This window comes from Triturus cristatus, chromosome 9, assembly GCF_964204655.1.
Source record: "Triturus cristatus chromosome 9, aTriCri1.1, whole genome shotgun sequence".
Taxonomy (NCBI): Eukaryota; Metazoa; Chordata; class Amphibia; order Caudata; family Salamandridae; genus Triturus; species Triturus cristatus.
The window spans coordinates 1194759696-1194781336 of NC_140592.1; the positions used below are offsets into that span (position 1 = coordinate 1194759696).

Here is a 21641-nt window from a genome sequence, read left to right on the forward strand (position 1 = left end):
ATAGCGTCAAGGAGGCACTTGTTTAGCACTACCCTATCCCGAAGATATTCCACAGATTTAGCAAAAATAGAAATTTTTACTCTTTCAACTTTAGACTATTTTTTTTTTAAACACTTCACAAACCAACTTGAGATGTTACTAATGTTCCCTTTCATCCTTTGAGACCACAACTACATCATCCTGGAAACATTTCACACATTTTGTCATGTTTTGTTAACAAATGAAACATGGCCCTTTAGAAAACAGACACCCAGACTCCAATCCAAAAGGCATCCTTTTGAACTGAAATAAGACCTGGGGAGTGAGAAATGCAGTAAGGTGTCGGGAATCTTCTGTTAACTCAATCTGAAGGTATGCCGATCTTAAATCTAATGTAGAGAATATCCTTGCACCATACAACATTCACACTACCTCGTTTATATTGGGGAGGGGAGGATAATCCATCACAATCACAGCATTTACAGCTCTGAGGTCAACACACAGCCTCAACGAATTGTCAGCATTGCGAGCCAAAACTATTGGAGACACTCACTCAGAGGATTCAACTTTCTCTATCACCCCTTCATTCTCCATATAAATCAACATTTTGTTCAGCTCTTCCCTCACACTGATGGGAACATTCCTAAGTTTTTGTACAACAGGTTTAGCATTGGTTTTCACTTTTATTTTGTAAAAATAACCTTCTAATTTCCCAAGTTTCTCTGTGAAAACCTCAGAAAGCTGGTTAACTATCCAATCTTAAACCACCACAGTCCCCGACCAATAACACAGGCTCTCTGCTCCTGGGATTTAAAATAATCCCCAACTTCCATTGGTCCTTCCAGCCCAACCATTCACTCATTTAGACGCCATATGCAATTTTATTATGGCCTCTCTTCCCTTAAACACTATATCAATCTCCATGGACCCTATAATGTCAATAGCAGTACCATCAAAACTTTCTGAAAGTATATCCGATTCATTCAGTTCATCCACACTCCACCTCTTGCCAAACTTTTCTCCAAAATATTCACACATACTAATCGTCCAATGAGATCCCGAGTCCGCCAGGAGCTCAACTCCTTCACCCATAATGTACACTTAACATTTAGGAGAATTGCTTACCCCCACAGTCTGTATCTGTCTCCATACTATTCAAAGATAACACTACACCATCTCTCGGACTCTCATTGGTTCTACCACACAAACATTTTATTTATTTATTTATTTAGAAATTTATAAAGCGCTCAGCTACCCTCAACGAGGGTGTCCCGGCGCTGACAACATGAGAATGCAACGGTCAGGGAGGGAAAGCAGAAGAGGATGAAAGAACTAAAGGCGAGAGAAAAGCCAGGTCTTGAGTTTTCTTCGAAATAAAGGCTCAGAAGTCGCAAATCTGAGTTCCATCGGTAATTGGTTCCACAATCTGGAGGTAGCCACGGCAAAAGCCCTACCTCCCATGCGTGCCAGACGGAATCGTGGACAAAACATTAGGCGAAGATGATTGGATCTCAGATTCCGCGTCGCCTGAGTCAGTCTGAGTCTATGCATTAAGTATGCAGGACCTCGGCAATTAAGAGCTCTAAAAACAAGCACTAGCGCCTTAAACTGAATGCGATAGTTCACTGGGAGCCAGTGTAGTTTGGCCAAATAAGGTGAAATCGAATGGCGATAAGGGATGTTGCAGATCAGCCTGGCAGCCGAGTTCTGTACTATCTGCAAACGATTAATGAGGAATGCTGGCGCCCCTATGTACAGACTGTTTGCGTAGTCCAGATGAGAAGTTATTAAGGCATGGACTACTGTTCTGCGGGACTCAAGAGGCAAGAAAGGGATGATTTTTTTTATCATGCGGAGTTTTCCAAAGCAGGAGGAGGAGACTTTATTAATTTGGGTTTTGCAAGAGAGTTGAGTATCAACTTGAAAACCCAAATTACGAGCAGCCTGAACTGGCGTCGGGGGAGGATTAAGTTCAGCTGGCCACCAGATGTTGGAAGGAATGGCCGATTTCTGATTGAAGAAAAGAACCTCCGTTTTGTAAGCGTTCAGTTTTAAGTTGTTAGTAGACATCCAGGAGGCGATGTTAACCAGGCAGTGGCGAAAATTAGCAAGAGAGCTTTCAGAGTGGTCTTTAAATGAAAACACAAGCTGAGTATCATCAGCAAAGAAGATCACTCTGACGCCCCAAGATTCAACCACCTTCGCCAATGGCCTAAGATACACATTAAATAGGAGGGGGCTCAGGGCAGAACCCTGGGGAACCCCCCATATCAATGGTTTCTCAGTGGACACAAATGAGCCAAGGGTGACCTGTTGGTATCTGCCCGTCAGAAACGATTTCACCCAGGCCAGCGGAGTCCCGCCAATGCCCACTTCCCGGAGACGATTTAGTAGGATGTTGTGGGAGATGGTATCGAATGCTGCGGATAGGTCGAGGAGGACCAGCATGGCCTCCTCTCCTCTATCCACACATTCGCGAATGGATTCAGTAGCTTCAAGCAGGGCTGACTCAGTGCTAAAGTTTGGCCTGAATCCTGACTGGGTGTCATGTAACAGATGATTTGATTCCAGATAATCAGACAGTTGCTCCTGTACCGCCTTCTCTAACACTTTTGCTGGTTTAGGGAGAAGTGAAATGGGCCAATAATTACTAAAACATGAAGGGTCGGCACCAGTTTTTTTCAGGATGGGTAGCAGCAGAGCATGTTTCCACAAAGAAGGAAAAAGACCGGATTGCAACGATGAATTCCACATTTTTAACAGAGGTTTGATCAATAACGGAGCTAATTCATTCAAAATGTGAGCCGGGGCAGGATCAAGGGGGGAGCCGGACTTACATTTAAGAAGCAGGGACAAAGCGTGGTCTTCAGACAGTGGTTTAAAAGAGGTAAATGTTGTAGCGCAGGTGAAGTCATTAGCTGGAGTAATAGCTAAAGGGGTCTGTTGAATGGCTGCCGTAATGTTCGCAATTTTCTCAAAAAAGAAGTCCGACAGGCCATTGCTAAGTAGTTGGCTGGGGGTGACAGAGCATGCCATGGCAGAAGGGTTTGCGAACTCCTTAACAATATTAAAGAGCGTTTTGGTGGAATTTTCAGCTTTTTTAATTTTGTCCTTGAAGTACTGTTTCATGGCAGTACGTTTGAGTTTGTGAAACTCTTTAAGAGCTGATCTATAGATAGCTTTGGACTCCGGGTCGTAAGAGCGGCGCCAGATGCGTTCCAGTTTTTTTACATTTACTTCTGTTATCCCGTAACAGCGTTGAGAACCAAGGGGCTGATGGCTTAGAACGTAAAGAGGGGAAGTTCTGCATAGGGGCAATTTGTTCAATGGCCGCAGTAAGATCATTATTAAAAGTAGCAACAGCTACATTAAGATAATCATCCAGAGGAATAGAGCTGTTCCTAAACACTTGTCCAGAGCCGTATAGGTAACTTTATGCCATTTTCTACCCTGGTCTCTGATAGTAAGATTCACCTTAGGAGGAGAGAGAGTGGGTATTTCAAACGGAATCAAGTAGTGGTCAGACCACGTGAGGGGCAATGGTGAAAAAACCTTAAGCACCTCCACACTGCTCCCTTCCTGACAAGCATACACCCACGTTCAATTGGTATCATTTTTCTTCAAATCCTTGCACACTCGGGCAAAGTGCCCAATTTTCCCACACTTCACACATTTATTCCCAATGGCAGGTCACCTACAGAAAGAAGTAAAATGAGTTGTGCTATCACAACGATAACATGCAGTTCTATCATTACTATCAACTCCAGGTTTGTCATTCCTTTCAACTCTTGTCTCTTGTTGATCAACCCGAGAATTAGCACTGCTTAATGCACACACATTGCCACCTACATCAATCTTTCCTTTCTCCGAATCATGCACCGACTTCTTCCATCTTTCTGACTGTTCAAATACCTTAGCTGTAGTAATGACATCTTCTAAATTTGGGTCTCCCATAACCCACAATTGTTCTTGGACTTTCTTGCTCCTGGTATGTACCATCTTCTGATTCCGTATCATTTCATCAGATATTACACCCAAACTGCAATGCACGGATAGTCCATGTAAAGCAGTAAGGAATTCATCAAATGATTCATCCATTCTTTGAGCTCTAGTATAAAACTTAATTGTATTTAGAGCAACACTGGATGTGGGCTCGAATCTGTTCTCAATGCGTAATAAAGCTTCCATGAATATATCCTCATCTTCATCTTGTGCTGTAGTTTGTGATACAGTTCCGAAAACAGCTTGTCCCTCAGAACCCAAACAATGAAGTAAAATACTTTTTTTTCCTTTCTTGTGATATGTCATCATCAACAATAGCCTTCACATAGGTCAAAAATTCTTCCTTCCATCTGGATCCCCATTTTTGTTGAGGGAACTTATTGGGTGATTCAAACTGTATAGTGCACACTGCTAAAATGTTTTTAGATAACAATAAATCAGTACCTTTGTAAATGGTTGGAAAATTCGTCACAAATGAAGCAATGAGCAGTACCCAGCGTAGTATTTTCCAATTGCTGGTATGCACTGTCCTTCCGATATGGAAATCCACTGGTATGCAGTGCCTTTCTGATTCAGAGTCCCTGAAGATGTCACTGTTGCCTGACTATAAGGCCAGATTAGGCAGAATCAAAATGGGCGCCACATACGTTTGTACGACATACAACAAGGGAGTTTCCGAAGCCCAACAATATGCAGTCGATGACGAACCAGAGAACGAGCGCGCATGTTGTTCTTCCTCTGTTCCTACGCGCATGAGATAGTGAAGACCGTTTCAGCATTTAAAAAATGCCAGGACGGTAATAGTGTTAAAATTACATTCATTTACCAGGCACAGCACTCCTCCGAAATGCAAATTCCTGATCCTGAATCCGCCATCCATAAAATGGAAAATTCCAGACTTTGCGCAATAGTTAATGTTCAATTCCCCCTCCGGTGTAGTTGACTAAAAGAAAAAAAAACACAAGGGGGTTCCCAAGGAGATAAACTGCGCCTGTGCCGCAATGTAGCAGGTGTGTTCTCTAACTTGTGGCCAAGGTTTGCAGTATTCATATGCAGAAACAAGAAAAAAATGTACCCCCACCATTCTACATTCCAGAATTTCTTGAAAAGTCCAAAAGATAGACATAAAAGAAAGCATGTATTATGAGAGAATATACAGTACTTAAAACATCATAAAATACAACAGATACTAACTGCAAAGCAGTTTAGGATCTTTGGCGGCACATGCCTCGCCAATAAGCCTCCACCTATTATCATACCACTCCGTTTACATTTTTAATATTCATTGCTTAGATATCTGCATCTGTTTATTCCTCTTGCGTCCAGGGGTAAGTATTTAAAGGGGGAAGCAGCACACGAGGGAGAGAGATGGAAAACACGTGCACTCTTATGGAGCAGTGAATAAAAAAGAAACAAAATGTAAGCTTTGAAGGATACAAGTCAGCCAATCGAAAGGATTATAAAGAGGATATGCTCCAGGGAATGGACAAACACGAGAAAAAGAAGGCGGCAAGACATGTAATAAGAAGCAAGTGAATGAAGGTGACAAGTAAGCCAACCAATGGTAAGCAATGAGTTGGCTGTCAAAACTTTCTAAGTCCACAATATGTGTTTCCCAACCATACAGCTTGCCTGGCTGGTGTGCAAGACCTATAAAAGAAGGCTGTCAAAACACTGCATTGGTGAGTCCTTCTTCTGTTTCCATGATCTTGGTGGATATAAGAGGGATGGACCATCTGCTGTCTCTTGCTACCCTGCAGACCAGGACAGTGCAGAAGGGGTCAAAGAGTTCCATTTACCCTGAAGTAAGTGCTGTGTTGCTCACTGGCAATCAATGGCACACATTTACTATCGTCTGTAACCACAGACTCGGAGGGCACTGGATGCTCTACAAGGTTACTTAATCTTTGTCACCTCCTCGTAACATCAAGAACTCATCAGCATAAAAAGCCCATGATTTGTGAGCAAGGGGACCGAAACAGCACTCTCGTGGATTTTTAATTGCCAAAGAGGTCACACTTAGGAGAAGTTATCTGTAAGAAAAGGTCTGGAAACTGTGAGTCTGACAGGTAGATTCACTGATGATGTGGCAATGATATGAATCAATTGCTCTTGAAGGGCCCTTCACAGATACCGGCAATGAAAGGTGTTTTCACCAGTTTTTGAAGAAATTCAATTTATATAAAAAAAATTCTACCTTTGTAGGAAAATTGCAAAAATGTAGTGCTTATGCGGAAGGGCTCTCCTTAGAGTGTCATGGTGTTTTGCGATCCAGTAGACTTCTGGTCAGATAATACAAACAAGCCAGGAGGAGCACTGGAGAAGATTGGCAGGCGACCAGACAGACAGAGGATAGACTGAGGCAATCCAGAAGGGAAAGCAAATAACTGATTGGTGAAATTCTAATTGTGCAAAACAACAGGCAATATCATTTGAATGCTCAAGGAGAAGAAACAGACATTCCAAATGCAAAACTCAATAGCCAGATGAAAACAAAACACAAATTGTTAACTTCTTAAATCTGAAATTAGTATATCATTATAATACATGGGAATCTACAATCCCTGTAAATTCTCCCGTTTCTAATTTCTTTATAATCTGTGACTTTTGATTACCTAGTTGCTGTTTATAAGGAAAAGACATCAGGACTCAACTGTAATAAGTTATTATAGTCTAGTTCTCACATGAAAATGCCTTCTGCCTGAGCCAGCAGCCGAGGTGAAAGGCAAGTTAGGTCAAGGAGCAAATGTTTAAAGCAACACAACAGGATGTTTCTTTTCTTTCTTCTACTCTAATTTTCTAGCTTACATTGAGTGTCAGAAAGAACATATTTACTTTTAGTTCTCCTTAGACATTTACAGAAAAGTTAGAACCTTTCAGCATGTTTCTACACTTTCCGGACTACTGCAGCTTTTTTTCTTTACTGGCTTGTATTGAAATGTTTCCAATATATTTTTTCAACAAATAGAGAGTTTTTTGCTGTTTTTTATTTTGCACTAGAGGTTCTATTTGTATTCTTCGCGTTTGCAAACATGCAGCCTCTTTCAAATTAAAGAGCTATCCACCAAGGTTTTAAGTGGTTTGTGGGGAAGATGATCATGTTACCATGTATTATATGGGATAAAGTACCCCTAGCCATACATTAGGAGGATATTGCAAGTCACCTCAGAGTTTCATAACATTATAATGGTTATGGATCTCCTGGGTGACTTGCAATATCCTTATAATATATGGCAGGGGGTACCTTTAAGCCTTTTTGTTGGGAAGATAAACATCCTGGAATGATGATCGATGATTATCTTCATTCTTTACCATTGAAATTGGCTGCTATTTTAGGCCTATATTTGTGAACACAGCCATAAGGTTTTCGGAAGTTGTACAATGGACAGTTTATTGCAAAATGTTCATACTTATTACATATGACTGATCGTAACAGCATTATCACTTTTTTTTCACGAGCACTTTCCATTCACCTCTCACCTCTCACCTTCTGTTCCTCTTATTTAAAATGATCAATGTTGTTTCTCATGTTGCATGAACTGTTGCCAAAATAATATAAACACATTTATTCATTTTATGGCCTATGTGCATTTGTGATTGACATAGGGATCTTTTGACCTGAAGGGAGGATCTACCTGTTATGACCCCTCTAATCATTATGATGTGCACAAACAAAATCCTACAGAACCAATACACTGTAAACTGTACTTAACCCAGGTTCTGAGGAACATAGGGTAACCCCAAACTTTTCCGTGGGAGTCCCAGACCGGCAGCTTAACTTGTGTTCTGCAAGTCACACATACGTGTACTAGCAATGAGCCTTTAATCCACTGACTACTATAAAGATTCAGATGGAAAAAGATGTATAAACAGAAAACAGGGATTTGTTTCACAAACAATTTAGACAAGTTGAAAATTGCAATTTACTTCTTCATTTTTACCATTTCCCTTAGGTGGTGTTATTCAAAAGGATTAAGAAATATGTTTGCTAAACAAAAGCTATTACTTATAAGGTGATATGCTGAAAAATGTGCATATCGAATACACAAGCCTGCAAAAGGTCATCCTTTTACGCAGATATCATCTTTTGTAAAATGCACTGGTATGTAAAACAAAGCCACATTTGTCAGAAGCACATGTACACAGTTCTTACCTGTGACCCCTTCTTGCTGCCCGGCAGGTTAATGATAAGAGTCTTCCCTCGGATTCCACACACAGGCCTAGGGAGAGAGAGAGAGAAGCAGGAAAGCTGAGGAGGAAGGATTTAGTTCTTGGATCATTTTAGAAATCAGGAGCAGAAAAGAGGGGAAGGAGCTATGACTAGCACCTTGACTGCTGCAACAGCTGCCACAGTTAGCAGCTAACATCCTGTGGCATTAATAAGGGCAACCAAGTTACTTACCTGAAACTCTAGTTTCCAGAAACTTTGTTTACATCAAAGTCACGTCTTTGAACATCCCCTCTTGTAGCAAGTGCTATGCATACCAAGTACAGATGGGCTAGATCGTGGGATCGAGCATAGTATAGGTTGTGGAACTGAGTGCCACGTGATGGGCTCGGGGTATGCAATGGCATGGCAGATCATCGTATGGATCATGGCCTGGTTTGCCAGGTTGTGGGCTAGATCATAGAAGAAATGCCACATAATGAGGTAGATATGGATGGATTGTGGAACTGAGCACCAGATTATCAGGTGGACCATGGAAATGAGTGTTAGATCATAGGATGGATCACGGGAAGGAGTGTCAGATCAGCACATGGTGATCTAACAGGTCATGAGTGGAAAGATTGTCATTCATTTAGGAACCTTAAAGATCTGCCTCAGAGAAGGCACGAGGAAAAAAAGGCTGATGCAGTGAACATGGGAAAATCTGAAACTTGTGTTAAATGTGAGAAACTTTGATATTCTACCCGTGAAAGATATGGAGAGCCAGTTCATGGGAAAGACTGTGCAATCTGCCACCAGATCAAGGTACTCGCAAGTGAACAAGCAGTACATTAGGGTACTCATCTGCTTCTACTTCAGTGCAGAAAGGGTTAACAAGTAAAGTTTTTCATTTCTGTATGGGTGATGGCTTCTACCACAAAATGGGGAGAATTTTGAACTAACACAAGCAAAATTTACCAAATGTTGTCGAGCACCGCACACACCTCTACCATATGTGCCGTTCCTTCCACTATTCACCGTCAGATATCAGACCATGAATGTGTGTCCTGGTCCCATCTTGTCTACATCCCATGGTGTAGAGTAGACTTGCCACTGGAGTTTGACATCCTGTGATATGGAGTTTGCAGGAGGACAAGCAACGGTGAATTGCCTTGTGAGTGAAGTAGGCTATTTTGAAGTCAATTTTTGTCCAAAGTAGCAGCTAGTGGAGGTTGCTTATGCCAGACTGTTGCCTCATTGAGAGGAATAAAGTGATAGATGGCTCTGAGGAACGCCAAAGAAGGTTTGGGGAGGCCAGCTAGCATGGCTTTCCCACCATCAAAATGAGATAGAACCAAAGATTGGATGACTATTCTGAAATTGCCTTGTGGGATTGTAGCTTAAAGCTTCCTACCGAGCTGGAAAGAGATAGATTTGGATTTGTGGGGTTGCATAGTTACCTTATGGTCGATGACACATTAGAATGATTTAGCTAAAGGAACCAATGAGGGAGATGCTCTTAGATAGTTGTGTGTGGTTTTCGCCTGAAGTGGTAAGAAGCAGATGTGCCTAATGCTTAGAAACAGCAGTAGCCTGCTCTCTTTTTTTCCAGCATTGAGCAAGGAGCAAAAAGTCATTGGAGGGTCTCAGTTGCAAGGTAACAAGAAATTCTAAGTTTTTTTTTTTTTTAAAACAGATTTTATTTGTCAAGTTGCACATATATTGCAGAGCTCTTTATCCCAGAGACATCTGCACAATCAACCCACACAGATATGATGACTGACTTTTTCAAATGTTGCCAGAACAAATTTATGCAACAAATAAGTAGAAAACCCCAACTCCCACCCACCCCCTCACCCCTCCCCCGATTCCAAAAGGCCTGCTCAGCCCTGCCCCCCACATACGTGCAAATCCAGGCGAATGGAACTCCCTGAGTCCCCCCGCCCTTGCACCCCCACCCCCCACATCATAGTCATAACCTATCACAATAAATGAGTTTCCCCCGCCGGTGGTGGTTCTAACATCAGACCTCGATAGTCCGCCCAGCATCTCCAGATTTTGTAGTGCTTGCGAGGGGATCCCCTGGCAACAAAGATAGGCTGTTCCAACCCCATACACAATTCCAGCCCATTCTTCCATGCGGCCAAAGACTGGGCCCTAGGTGCCTTCCATGCCCTGGCGATGTCCCTCTTCGCCAGCGTGAAACCCAACAGCATGAGGTGTCTCTTGTAAATATTACCGCCTATCCCCTCCATGACGTGCAGCAAGGCCAATTGTGGTGTGCGTGAGAGCCTCCACCCCAGGACTTCCGATAGACAGTCAAACACCCCCCTCCAAAAATGATCCAAGGACAGACAATGCCATACCGTGTGAATGAATGTGCCCTCCTCCCGCCCGTAGCGAAGACACTCGGGGGAGGCAATCAACCCCGCCCTCCACAAGCGGACCCGTGTATTGTAGACCTTGTGAAGGAACTTGAACTGGACAAGGCGGAGTTGCATAGCTATAGCCGCACCCCACGGTGCAGCCAGGGCCTGCGTCCAGTCCTCCTCCTCCAATGAACCCACGTCCTCCTCCCAGTCCCCCCGGAGCTTCTGCAGTGTAGAGGAGCAATGTATAACCAGGGATTGGTACATACAGGACATTTTCCGGTCTGGCAAGACTCCCATGAAAACCTTTGCTTCCAGTGGACTGAATTCCGGCCGGGACTCTAAGCCCTCTAGGCTGGGGGATAGGGCATGCCGAAATTGAAAGTAGCAAAAGAACTAGGACCGTGTCATATGAAACTCGGCCTGAAGATCTTGGAAGGATTTGAGCGTCAGGCCCCTCATGACATCCCCAAGTGCTGAGATGCCTATATTGTCCCACCCCCGAAACCCCTCCAAAGCCGCCAATTGAGGTAGTCGCCCATTGTTCCAGAGGGGGGTCTCCCTAGTCAAGGTATTCCACCAACCCATTTGTCGCAGTGCCTGTCTCCAAATCAGGAATACCACCCCCGTAACAGCCGGCAGAGAGCCCCTCAAGGGCGCCGAGTAGAGAATTGTGTGTAGTGAATAGTGCCCCATAAGCCATCGCTCGACAGCGTATGCCGGGTCTCTCTAACACTGTACCACCAATCGTTAAGGACTAACAGATGCGAAGCTTGGTAATACGATAGGACATCCGAGGACGCCAGCCACCCGCAGTATGTTGACAAGAAACATGTACGCAGAGCTACGTGCACCTTACCCACCCCCCCCCCCCCCCCCCCTATAAGAACTGCCCAAGCGATGCATTCACCTGCCGGAACCATCGGGGCGAGATCTGATGTGGATGGTTTTGCGAGTCAGGTCTGAGTTGGAAAACGATGGGAATTCCGAGGCAGCCCGACCGGGCTTGTCGATGTGTGCCCGCACCCTGACGCTTAGCCGGATCCTCGCAAGCTCCTCAGGTTATCGCGTTATTATACGGCTTGCATCGTAACTATCAACATTCCTCTACGCTTATAATTCCCGGACTACCGCCCCACGGATGTAGGTTTCCGAACACATCGACAAGCCCGGTCGGGCTGCCTCGGAATTCCCATCGTTTTCCAACTCAGACCTGACTCGCAATTTACGGACCAAATTACCTCTACCATTACTTCACCGCTCCCCTGGCTCACTTTTCCGCCCACACGGAATCGCGACATCCGTCGAGCCCCGGTCGAGCCCCGGTCTGAGACGTTTCTGACGTTTCTGACGGGGCGCTTCATCTAATCAGTGTCTCGCCATATCTCTGGCTACCTCCCAGGCAATTAATTATCATTCTCTTGTCCTGAAGAGATCCCACTACTCGTTAAGGGATCGAAACGTCGTCGACAACCGAGGGAATCCACGTGCCCAAGCCCGTCTGCTCTCTCTCAGAAGCCATATCGTCGATTTGCGGGGTTCATATAAAGTCCTGAGGTCTCCCCAAAGTCCAGAGGTCTCCCCAAAGATCTGCATAATTCGCAGCAGCCGTGGCCCTGTCCTATCTATAGCCATAAGGAAGAGGATATCATCCGCATACAATGCGATCCTGTCAGATAGGCCCGGGGCCCATTCAAACCCCCGAACCTACGCATCTATAAGCACCCATGCCGCTAGAGGCTCCATGGCTAGCGCGAACAAATACGGGGACAGGGGGCAGCCCTGCCTCGTGCCCCGTCCGATGGAGAAGGTAGAGGATGCTGCCCCAGCCACCCGCACCGACGCCGTCAGATCTGTGTACAGGAGCATAAGGTAGGAGAGAAAGCGTAGTCCAAAGTTGAGTCATCTCAACAGAGCAAAGAGATAAACTCAGCTTAGGGAGTCAAATGCCCTGTCCATGTCGGCCAATAAAAGCGCCGCTGGTTCCCCAAGCCGCCGGGCAGCTGCTATCACCACATGCGCTCAACTAATGTTGTGCCTGGTTGCCCTCTGAGGCATAAATCCAGCCTGGTCCAGATGCACCAGGGCAGAGATGTGGGGAAAAAGGCGATTGGCCAAGGCCTTGGCCAGGACCTTAGCCTCTACATTTAAAAGAGAAATGGGATGGTACGAAGCATGCTGCTCCGGTGGCCTGCCCGGTTTATGAAATACCACCCCCTCCGCGTGTCTCCAATCTGGAGGGAGCAAGCCTTGCTCACCAGCCTCCTCTATTACGGGACGAAAATGAGGGGCCAACTGTCCAAAATACCTCTGAAAGAAATCACTGGGGAATACATTTGGTCCCGGCTCCTTTCCAGGGTTAAGTTCCCCCAATGCTGCACCCAATTCTTCGTCTGTCAATGGGAGCTCCAGCTGGTGCCTCACCTCATCTGACACTGTTTTGGGCGGTAGGTCAGTGATAAATTTGTCTATAACGGCAAGCAATAGGCATTCCTTGGGCGCATATAGGGCCGCATAAGACTCTGTGAAACTTTCCGCAATGGTCGGAGGGTCCGTAATTGGTTCTCCCGCCTGGTCGGTCACGCCTGGCAGGGCCTGGGAATGGTAGGTTCCCTGGCACAGTCGATGCAGCATCTTGCCAGACTTATCTCCCCACTGATACACTCTGCTGCATGTTGCTAGCCAGGCCTGATGGGCTTCGTCCATCAAGTCGGCCGCATAGCTCTGCTGGGCCATCAATAATTGCCTCTGTAAATGGCCCCCTCCTGCTGCGCAGCTCCTGTGCTCAAGGGCTTCCATTTCTAGTTCCGCCCGCTGTAACCCCTCTCTACGTTTCCTACGTGCTGCTGCACACCAATAAATATCTACCCCCCTCAGAGTGGTCTTCACAGCCTCCCACAAGGTCTCCGCACCGGAGACGGAACCCGCATTGGTTGTTAAGTAGTGATCAATGGCATCCCTCATATGTTCTCTGTATTCGCCATTCTGCAGATGCCATACTGAGAGGCGCCACCTAAACGGCTGTCTTCCTCACCCAGTCCGCAGCGTAAGAGCTATCGAGGAATGGTCGGAGAGGCCCAGGGGCAGGATCTCCGCCGACACCACCCTACCAACTGCCGTCCTGGGGACAAAGAGGTAGTCAAGTCTGGAATACGAGTCATGCACCGCAGATACATAGGTGAATTCCCGGCGATCGCCATTAAGGCGCCGCCACACATCAGTCCAGTCAAGTCCCATCACTAAGGAGTGCAATCTCGTGGTGTGGCCCCCCTCCTGTCCACCCCCGGCCCGCCATCGATCCCTGGTCCGCTCCATGACGTCATTCCAGTCTCCCCCGACCACCAATAGGATATCCGGCATGTCTGTCCATAGAGTCATCAATCATTCCACTAAATTCCACTGCAGAGGGGGAGGTGCATAGACACTGCCCAGCATGAGGGGGTCTGCCCCAATCTTGCCCTGAAGGAATAAGTAGCGCCCCTGTGTGTCGGACTACTGTCTATCATGGGTAAAAGGCACCCTGCGGTGTATCAGAATCGCCACCCTCCGTGAGCCCCATGCGAAGCTGGAGTGGAAGACCTGCTGAAAGCAAAATCGCTGAAGGCAGAGCGCCTTCGTACCCATGAGGTGTGTTTCCTGTAGCATAAGTATATCGCCCCCGCTCGCTTAGCGTAGCGGAGCAGGGCCCCGCGTTTAATTTTATTCAGGGCACCGCGGACGTTCCAACTAATAATACGGAGAGTGCCTGGTGTCACCTGCTCTCCTCTGGGCGTACTAGCCATCTGGGTGGACATCTACACCTATAGCAATTGTGGGGACATTTCAGTACAAAGGAGATGAGCAATGATCCAGCAGTAGCCGTGCGATCTGACAACAAAACCAACCCACCCAACAAACACCTCACCCTATACCTCAAGAACATTGAAGCATCTGTCGCGGTGGGGCTAGTCCCGGATCCCCAACAGGGGACCGGAGTCCGCTCCAACCAATGGATCCCCAACATACAGCCCCTACTCCCTGGGAATGTCCCCTGCCGGCAAGGGCCCGGCAGAGAACCCGGCCTATATCACAGTCTCCTCCGACCAGCAATAAACAGTTTGGCAATGTAGAACTCCGCACCTCCTCGTGGACCCCTTCATCAATCTGTCGATAACTGGTGCCCTGGCACCGAGCCTCCCCCAGAGGATGCGCCACAGGACCTGGAGCGGCGCCGCGACCTTCTGTTACCCTTCAGCTGCCCCCGGGGGCCTCTCTGGGCCATCTCGCTCGATGAGGAATCCGATTCTCTCCCAGGTGGCGTGTGGATCCTCACCCGCACGGTCTCATCAGTCCATTTAAACACCTCCTCCGGAGTGTCGAAAAAGTGGGTGAGGGGGCGGTACACCACTCGAAGGCGGGCAGGGAACAGGAGAGCATAGGGAAGCTTGAGGTCCCTCAGGCAGGCCTTCGCAGCCATGAATGACTGTCGCTGCTGTTGCACAAGACGCGTGTAGTCAGGGAAAATGAGGATGCGCAAATTATCGTAGAGTAGAGGCTCTTTGACCCGGGCCTGCTTCAATATAGTGTCCCGATCATGATAGTTCAAGAGTTTTGCAATCACTTGCCGCGGGTGAGCTCCCACCGGCGGCTTCTGTGTGAGGGCCCTGTGGGCTGGCTTGACAACGAAGCAGCGGGATAGGGCCTCCGGGGGAATCCAACTCTCCAGCCACTGCATGATGAAGTGCTCCATATTGCCCCCCTCGCAGCCCTCCGGAAACCCCACGAATCGGAGGTTATTGCGTCGGGCCCGCCCCTCGGCATCCTCCGCTCGTAAGGTGAGCCCTTTCTGCACTTTTTCCATGGCCGTGACTGTGCCACTGCAGGCCCAACCAGTGTCCCCGGCAACTCCTGTGCAGCCCGACCGACCGCCGAAACTGCTGCGCCCGGGGAGCACCAGCTGATCCCCTCTGTATGCCCGCAATACCTCCACTCTCTCAGCTGCACACCCCCCTTCCCCAGCGTGCCCCGAGTGGCGCTGGTCACACGGTCCTGATGGACCGCCGATGGCCGTGGTCCTCGTAGCTGGAGGGGGGGGGGGGGGGGAGGGGGGGGTGGATCCGCTCCCGCTGATGCCCCGAATGGGCCTATGGATCCTCAGCAAGCCTTCGCCGCCGTCCTCCGTGTGGCGACCACACTGCCGATCGCCCACTGCTAGGTAGGACCAGTGAGGGGGGAAGGGGCCAAGGAGGCAAGCTCCACTCCGCGGGTCACAGGCCACACATACCCCCGGACCTCAAGCGCCACTGCTGCAGTCTTCTAGGATGTCACACGGGGCACGAGCACTCCAGGGGGCCCGCGGGACACCAGATACTGCAGCGACTCCCGCCCACGAGTGCTGCTCCTCACCTCCCTGCCGTGGCTCGATCCAGCCGCCGAGCCGCTCGGTCCTGCCTCGCCTCGGGCAACGCCGCAGAGCAGCAGCCAGCTCACCACCAGCTCCTTCAGCCCAGATATCGGTCTCCGGAGCGTTCACACCGCTCCCGCTCAGTGAACCGATGCAGACACTGCCGCTCTCTCCTCCACAACGGGCGGCTGCCAATCGTCAATGCGGCCACCCAGCCAGCTAGGTCTCGCCGTCGGGCGGCTCTGTCCCGGTCCGCTCGAAGATATGCCGCTGCTAATCTCGGGGCAGCCCAGAACTGCCCAGTCCAACACCGTCCAGGCCACGGGACTATTGAAACGTCGTTGGCAAGCAATTAGTCATCAGAGGACCAGGATAAATTACAGATTTATGGCAGGCTGCACGGAGCTCGCTCAGCACACGTTCGCCAGTTGGTTTGCCAAGCCACACCCCAGAAATTCTAAGTTTTAAATTAAGCAAATTCTTGTTGTTGTCAGAGGATCCATGTTAACAAAAATATCTAAGTTCCCAAAAAAACAACTTCTTGTATAATTTAAGGCAGATGCATACTTGGATTCAACTGATATATCGTTGGTAGACACGTGCTAGCTTCAGAATTTGAGATGCAAGATCTCTATTTCTTATCCCAAAGACTAAGCATGTTAGTGTTTGTTCTCTCTGACCCTTGGCATTAAAGAAAAGGAAAGACCCAAACAATCATAATGGTGGCAGTCAATCCTGAGTATTTTAGTTATGGCGGCTACCGCAGCTTAGAAAAAGTCATGGTTAGCCCTATAGGATAGGTAAACTGATTACTGAGTCTTGATATGAATGAGTGTATGGATAATCAACAGAGCAAGTTGGTATAGCACAAAGTATGTCATCTTAAAAAACAAGCACCGTTGAGCAATTAAATAAAATAAAGACTTCTAAAGCAGATGCAAGACAAAATTCCTACTCTACTAACAAGCAGAAGTCACAAGATAGCATACTTTGTCAAAATCGTCCAACAAACATTTACCACAGACAACAAAGGTTGGTGATCATCTACTCAAGTAAATAATTAGCTAACTGAAGACCCAAGTATAAGGAAAGTTGCTACTAAAGAACTCTAGAATGGAGGAAGAGTCTAAGGATTTCTGATGTCTAAAAATGAAAACCTCTTTGGTCAGAAGCGGATTGCTTCCCTATTACAGGACTGTTGGGCTTGTTATCAAACGACAATGAGACGCAACAAATTCTTCAAAATTTAGCTTGCAAAGTCTGTTTCACATGTTGGAAGATTCTGATTAGGGATGCCAGGCTCTTCCCAAGAAGGGAGAGAGAATTTAGAGAAATTACAATCTTTGCTGAATGGAAGCTATAAACATACAACATTATTCAAAACCAGGCTTGTTATCCATCCTGCACAATTCATCAATGGAACAATGTAGGCATTCTGTCCGTCAGTCCCCAAGCAAACTGACCAGGTGAGTGTTTTGGCTTCTCCAACCTCTGGAAATAGGCAAAGGGTTTCTTACTCTTCCAGGACATTAACATTCTGACATCAGTGGTAAAATACAGAACACTCCTTTGATCTTGCATTCATTAATATATTTGGCATCCTGACTCAGGAAGTCTGGTGAAAGAAATATCGACTACACCAAGCACATGCACAACTGAGCAGTGACCTGAAATTCCAATGCCCAAACTCCTGGGTTAATTTCCTTCTCAGCATGTAGCTGAAATCACATATTTTTGCTCAAATCACCTATTTTTTTAAATTTAAAACAAAGCAGTATTGTAATCTGACAATAAAAGGGGCAAACACTTTGTACCGCGTTTCACCCCTCACTGTTGTCAGACTTAGAAAATCATTTTGGTACAAAACATATGAAAATTGAAACAATAATAGGGTAAGAAATTATCATAAACAGCAGGAGAGGAGAAAGGAACAGAAGACAAGCTAGAGGGTGCAAGATGAAAAAATATATAATAGGAGTTATGGGGTGCATTAGGGCTATACCCAAAAGGGAACAACAATTTAAAAACAAAAAATTAAACACAATTAGTGAAGGAAACTGGGGATATCAGAGGAGAAAAATACATGTTTAAAATTTTTTTTTAATTAAAAGTAGTCAAATACTGAAAGGTAGAACATTTTAATTAATTCTCTTGAGTTGCAGGTACAAAAATTGAAGTGATAGGGTTACTGAGGAACAAACAGACTACATCTTGGAGGCAGGGAGGTAAGTGTTATACATCCATCACAGGAGACCTTGACATAAGGACGAGTTAGGAGCACACGGCCCACAAGAATTAAGAAACTACTGAGAATCACATGACCTTGTAATTGCTGAAAATCTTTCACAATATGAGACTCAAAACTTTGAGTCACTGCAGTTATACAACACCGAAAACTTGCTAAATTCTCAAGAACCACTAAACTTTTGTCAACCCATACCAAATATGCCTGAGAATTGAGAAGATATAAACCTAGAGCGTTCACAGTATTGAGAATTAAGCAACACATGAGGTCTGAGAAAACCTGAGAATCAAGAAGCAACTTGCATCATACACAGAAGTACAAAGCATACAGCAATAAGTTTCCAGCAAGCCACACAGCTAACATGGCGTCGTTTTGTGGTCCCTCACCTTTGAGAAATTAATTAAAAGCTTTCACAATCTAATGTGGCCTGGGATTTAGGCCAGAAAAATGCAAAAAAATATAGTTTCATTGTTCCGATACATTAATGAACTCCTCTTCATATGGAAAGGAGTATAAATGAACTGAGGGAATACATGAGCCTTCCTAACAATAACTTTTTCATCTTACGTTTTACAACACCTCTAACTTTGAAAAAGTGTAATATCTGGACGTTACTGTTTGTGGAAATCAGTGATTATGTTGTATACTGTTCCATAAAGTGCACCAGTGCAGCTTTAGATGCTCTGCGCTGCCGCCAGCCAAAGTTATCTGCAAGCATACCATACAGTAAGATCACCAGAGCTAGATGGAATTGCTCCAAGATGTCTGATTTCCACCAGGAAGCTTCAAAGACGGAAGAACGGTTTAAGATAGAGGTTATGACCAGAAGATCATTAATACAGCAAAAATCAATCGCGAAGCAGGGGTGCTCTAGTGGCATTCAGAAAAACAGCAAGACATGAAAGAGAAATTCGATTCATCACAAAATATAGCAGTAATACGTTTTTCCAGTAACATTCTGAATAAACATTGCAAAATCATATATACGGATTCGAACCTTCAAGGGTGTGTATGAATGGTGAACTTGACTGGTGGTACAACGAGTCACATTGAGAACATGAAAAAAAAGAACCAGTTCAACACGAAAATAGATTGCTTTCTTCATGTAGAAAATGCAATATCTGGTATTTAGGAGTTAAAAATTTAGAGTAATACTGAGAAACCACATCCTAACACTAAATATGAGATTAGAACCATTATCAACTGATTTTATGGTATATTCTTTAATATGTCCATGTAATTTTATGTACATTGGTAGTACCATCAAAACTATGAACATTTAAATATTACAAAATGTATTTGCAATTGGCAAATATATACTCAAATTATCCTCTGGACAAGCATCCTAATGATCCATCTCTCATTAAAGTGCTGGGCCTATATAAGGAATAAAAATAGAACTCGGTGGTAGCAGGGAATTGCGATTCCAACATATGAAAAGTCAGATTATTGTACAATTAGGTACTAAGTCACATGGAGGTCTGAATACAGAAGAGGGACTACATGTATTTCTGTGAATTCATGGTATCAGCTGACACCACAGATTCCATATGAAAACAGGCCATTAGGCAGTGGATGTACATGGTATCATGACATTAAAATTTCGGCCTAATTAAAGACCCCTTCGATCTTCGGGGATATTCCCTGTTAGATTTATTTTACTGCCATATTAGAAATAACAATGGGACCCGAGGTATGACTCCCCTTTAGTTGCTTAATTTTTTTTTAAAATCTCAGATTTGTTAAAAGTGCCTGTTTTTGCATTTGTCATCCAGAATCAACATCATGAAAACGCACAGGTTTTGTATCTCCAGGTGAACCAGCATACCATTTTTCTACATGTTCCTCGCACACGTCTCTGTAGATCACTAAATTTTGAGTTTCTTTGAAGATCAAATAACATCTGCTACCAACTTCCAAAAACGTTTGGCGTTTTTTGCATCAATTACTTTGAACCTAAACTCCCACCATTTTTAACCGTACCTCGTTTCCTTTGCTTAATCAAGATCTTTTATTCCTGGTGACCATTTATGTAACTATGTAATGCTATCTTGTTTTGTCCTTTCAGAAACTCCACAAATCTACCCTCAACCAGACTTTGCTTAGCTTTACATTTTCTATCAAACCCTCTTTCTCTGTCATTGAAATGAAAATGAATCTCCATCCCTTTATGCTCATATTTATAAACTGCACTCCATCTAGCTAACTTGGGGCATTCACATTGAGCTGGTATTCAATCATAAGCCTGTCTTTTCCCAGGTCCATATTTTACCATCTGCCATTAGGCCTAGTTGTCTAGCCATTTTAACGTCCAGCGTTAGGTTTTCCAATCCTAACTTTACATCTGGCTTTACCTGGATATTCAAAATTGCCTTTAAAGGAAAATGATTACTTTTCGCCTAAGAATGAACTACAAAAGTACTAAAGACCTGATAGCTTGTCCCATGGTCAATATGCATGTAATTGATGGAGGGCTTAATTTTGGCTCTCCCAAAAGTAGGCTTTACAGTTTTATTATATGAAAAACACCCATTCTCAAACTTCATTTGTAAGGGACATGATAATGTGCAACCAGCACTGTGCCAGAACCCCATTCCCTTAGCTTTCTTGTGCTGGCCATTTGCTTCCATAATAACTGTATATCTAAGAGAGGTGGGTATAAATGTAATTATCAACAAACTTCTCCACGTTTCAGTTCATAAGGCTGTGGAGCTCAGTAGGTTGCTTTTTGGGAAATATTGTATGAACCATTCCATCCAGGGTCTATTGGAAAAAATGACAAAGGGGGCGCTGGTAAAAACTAGATTAAAGCTGCTCAAATTAAAGATGGGTTGTACTAAAAACCACAACAACAAAAAACGTATTTGTCTGAAACACAAAAAGGTGGAAAGCCAAACTTCAACTCATAAATTACCACTGAGGGTATGTGCTTCAAAAGAAGTACAAGTAATTGGGTGGGGAAGGCTCTATATACCGTATGGTTATTGTGCGCCCCGCAATGACACTAATGAATGGAACATGTGGGCACCCTAGTAGTCTGCTATGATGTATGTTAAAAACTAGGGGGGGGGGGGGGGGCGCGCTAGGTGGCGCACAGGCAAGATGGCCAGCCCGGGACAGTCATCCGTAAAATTATCAAAACAAGAGGGACACACATAGGACGAGTGCTCCGCTGGGTCCGTTCTTTCCGCACCCACTGCTTGCATGCTGAGATGGGGCATTGCTGTTTCATATAGCTAAAGGAGGGTGGAGTTACTTCCCTCACTGCGGACCTCATGTTCTAGCCCGCCGGATAGTGGCTGTAATCAACACGGCGAGTGGTCTACATTGCTAAATGGGGAAAGTTGATGCAAGGCAGGTCCGGTTGCCTTTTGAAGTGCGAAAGGGTGCCCGCTCCCAGCAAGTCGACCCTGAACAGGCAAGTGGCGACAATGTGCAGGTACAGCACAGGGGCAAGAAGAGGATATGAAGGAACTACTACTTGCTGTGAGGCAGTGCCTTGCCTCTATAGAAAGT

General features: G+C 45.4%; 1 protein-coding gene across 9 annotated transcripts in view; it reads right to left on the reverse strand.

The window, feature by feature from the left end:
- GPHN (gephyrin) overlaps positions 1–21641 on the reverse strand; it is a 1582310-nt gene that overhangs the window by 641444 nt on the left and 919225 nt on the right. For all 9 annotated transcript variants that reach the window (XM_085627214.1, XM_085627212.1, XM_085627211.1 and 6 more), the window contains exon 6: positions 8135–8201. In XM_085627214.1, the coding sequence (XP_085483340.1) occupies positions 8135–8201 (67 nt within the window). The remainder of the gene's footprint in view (positions 1–8134; positions 8202–21641) is intronic.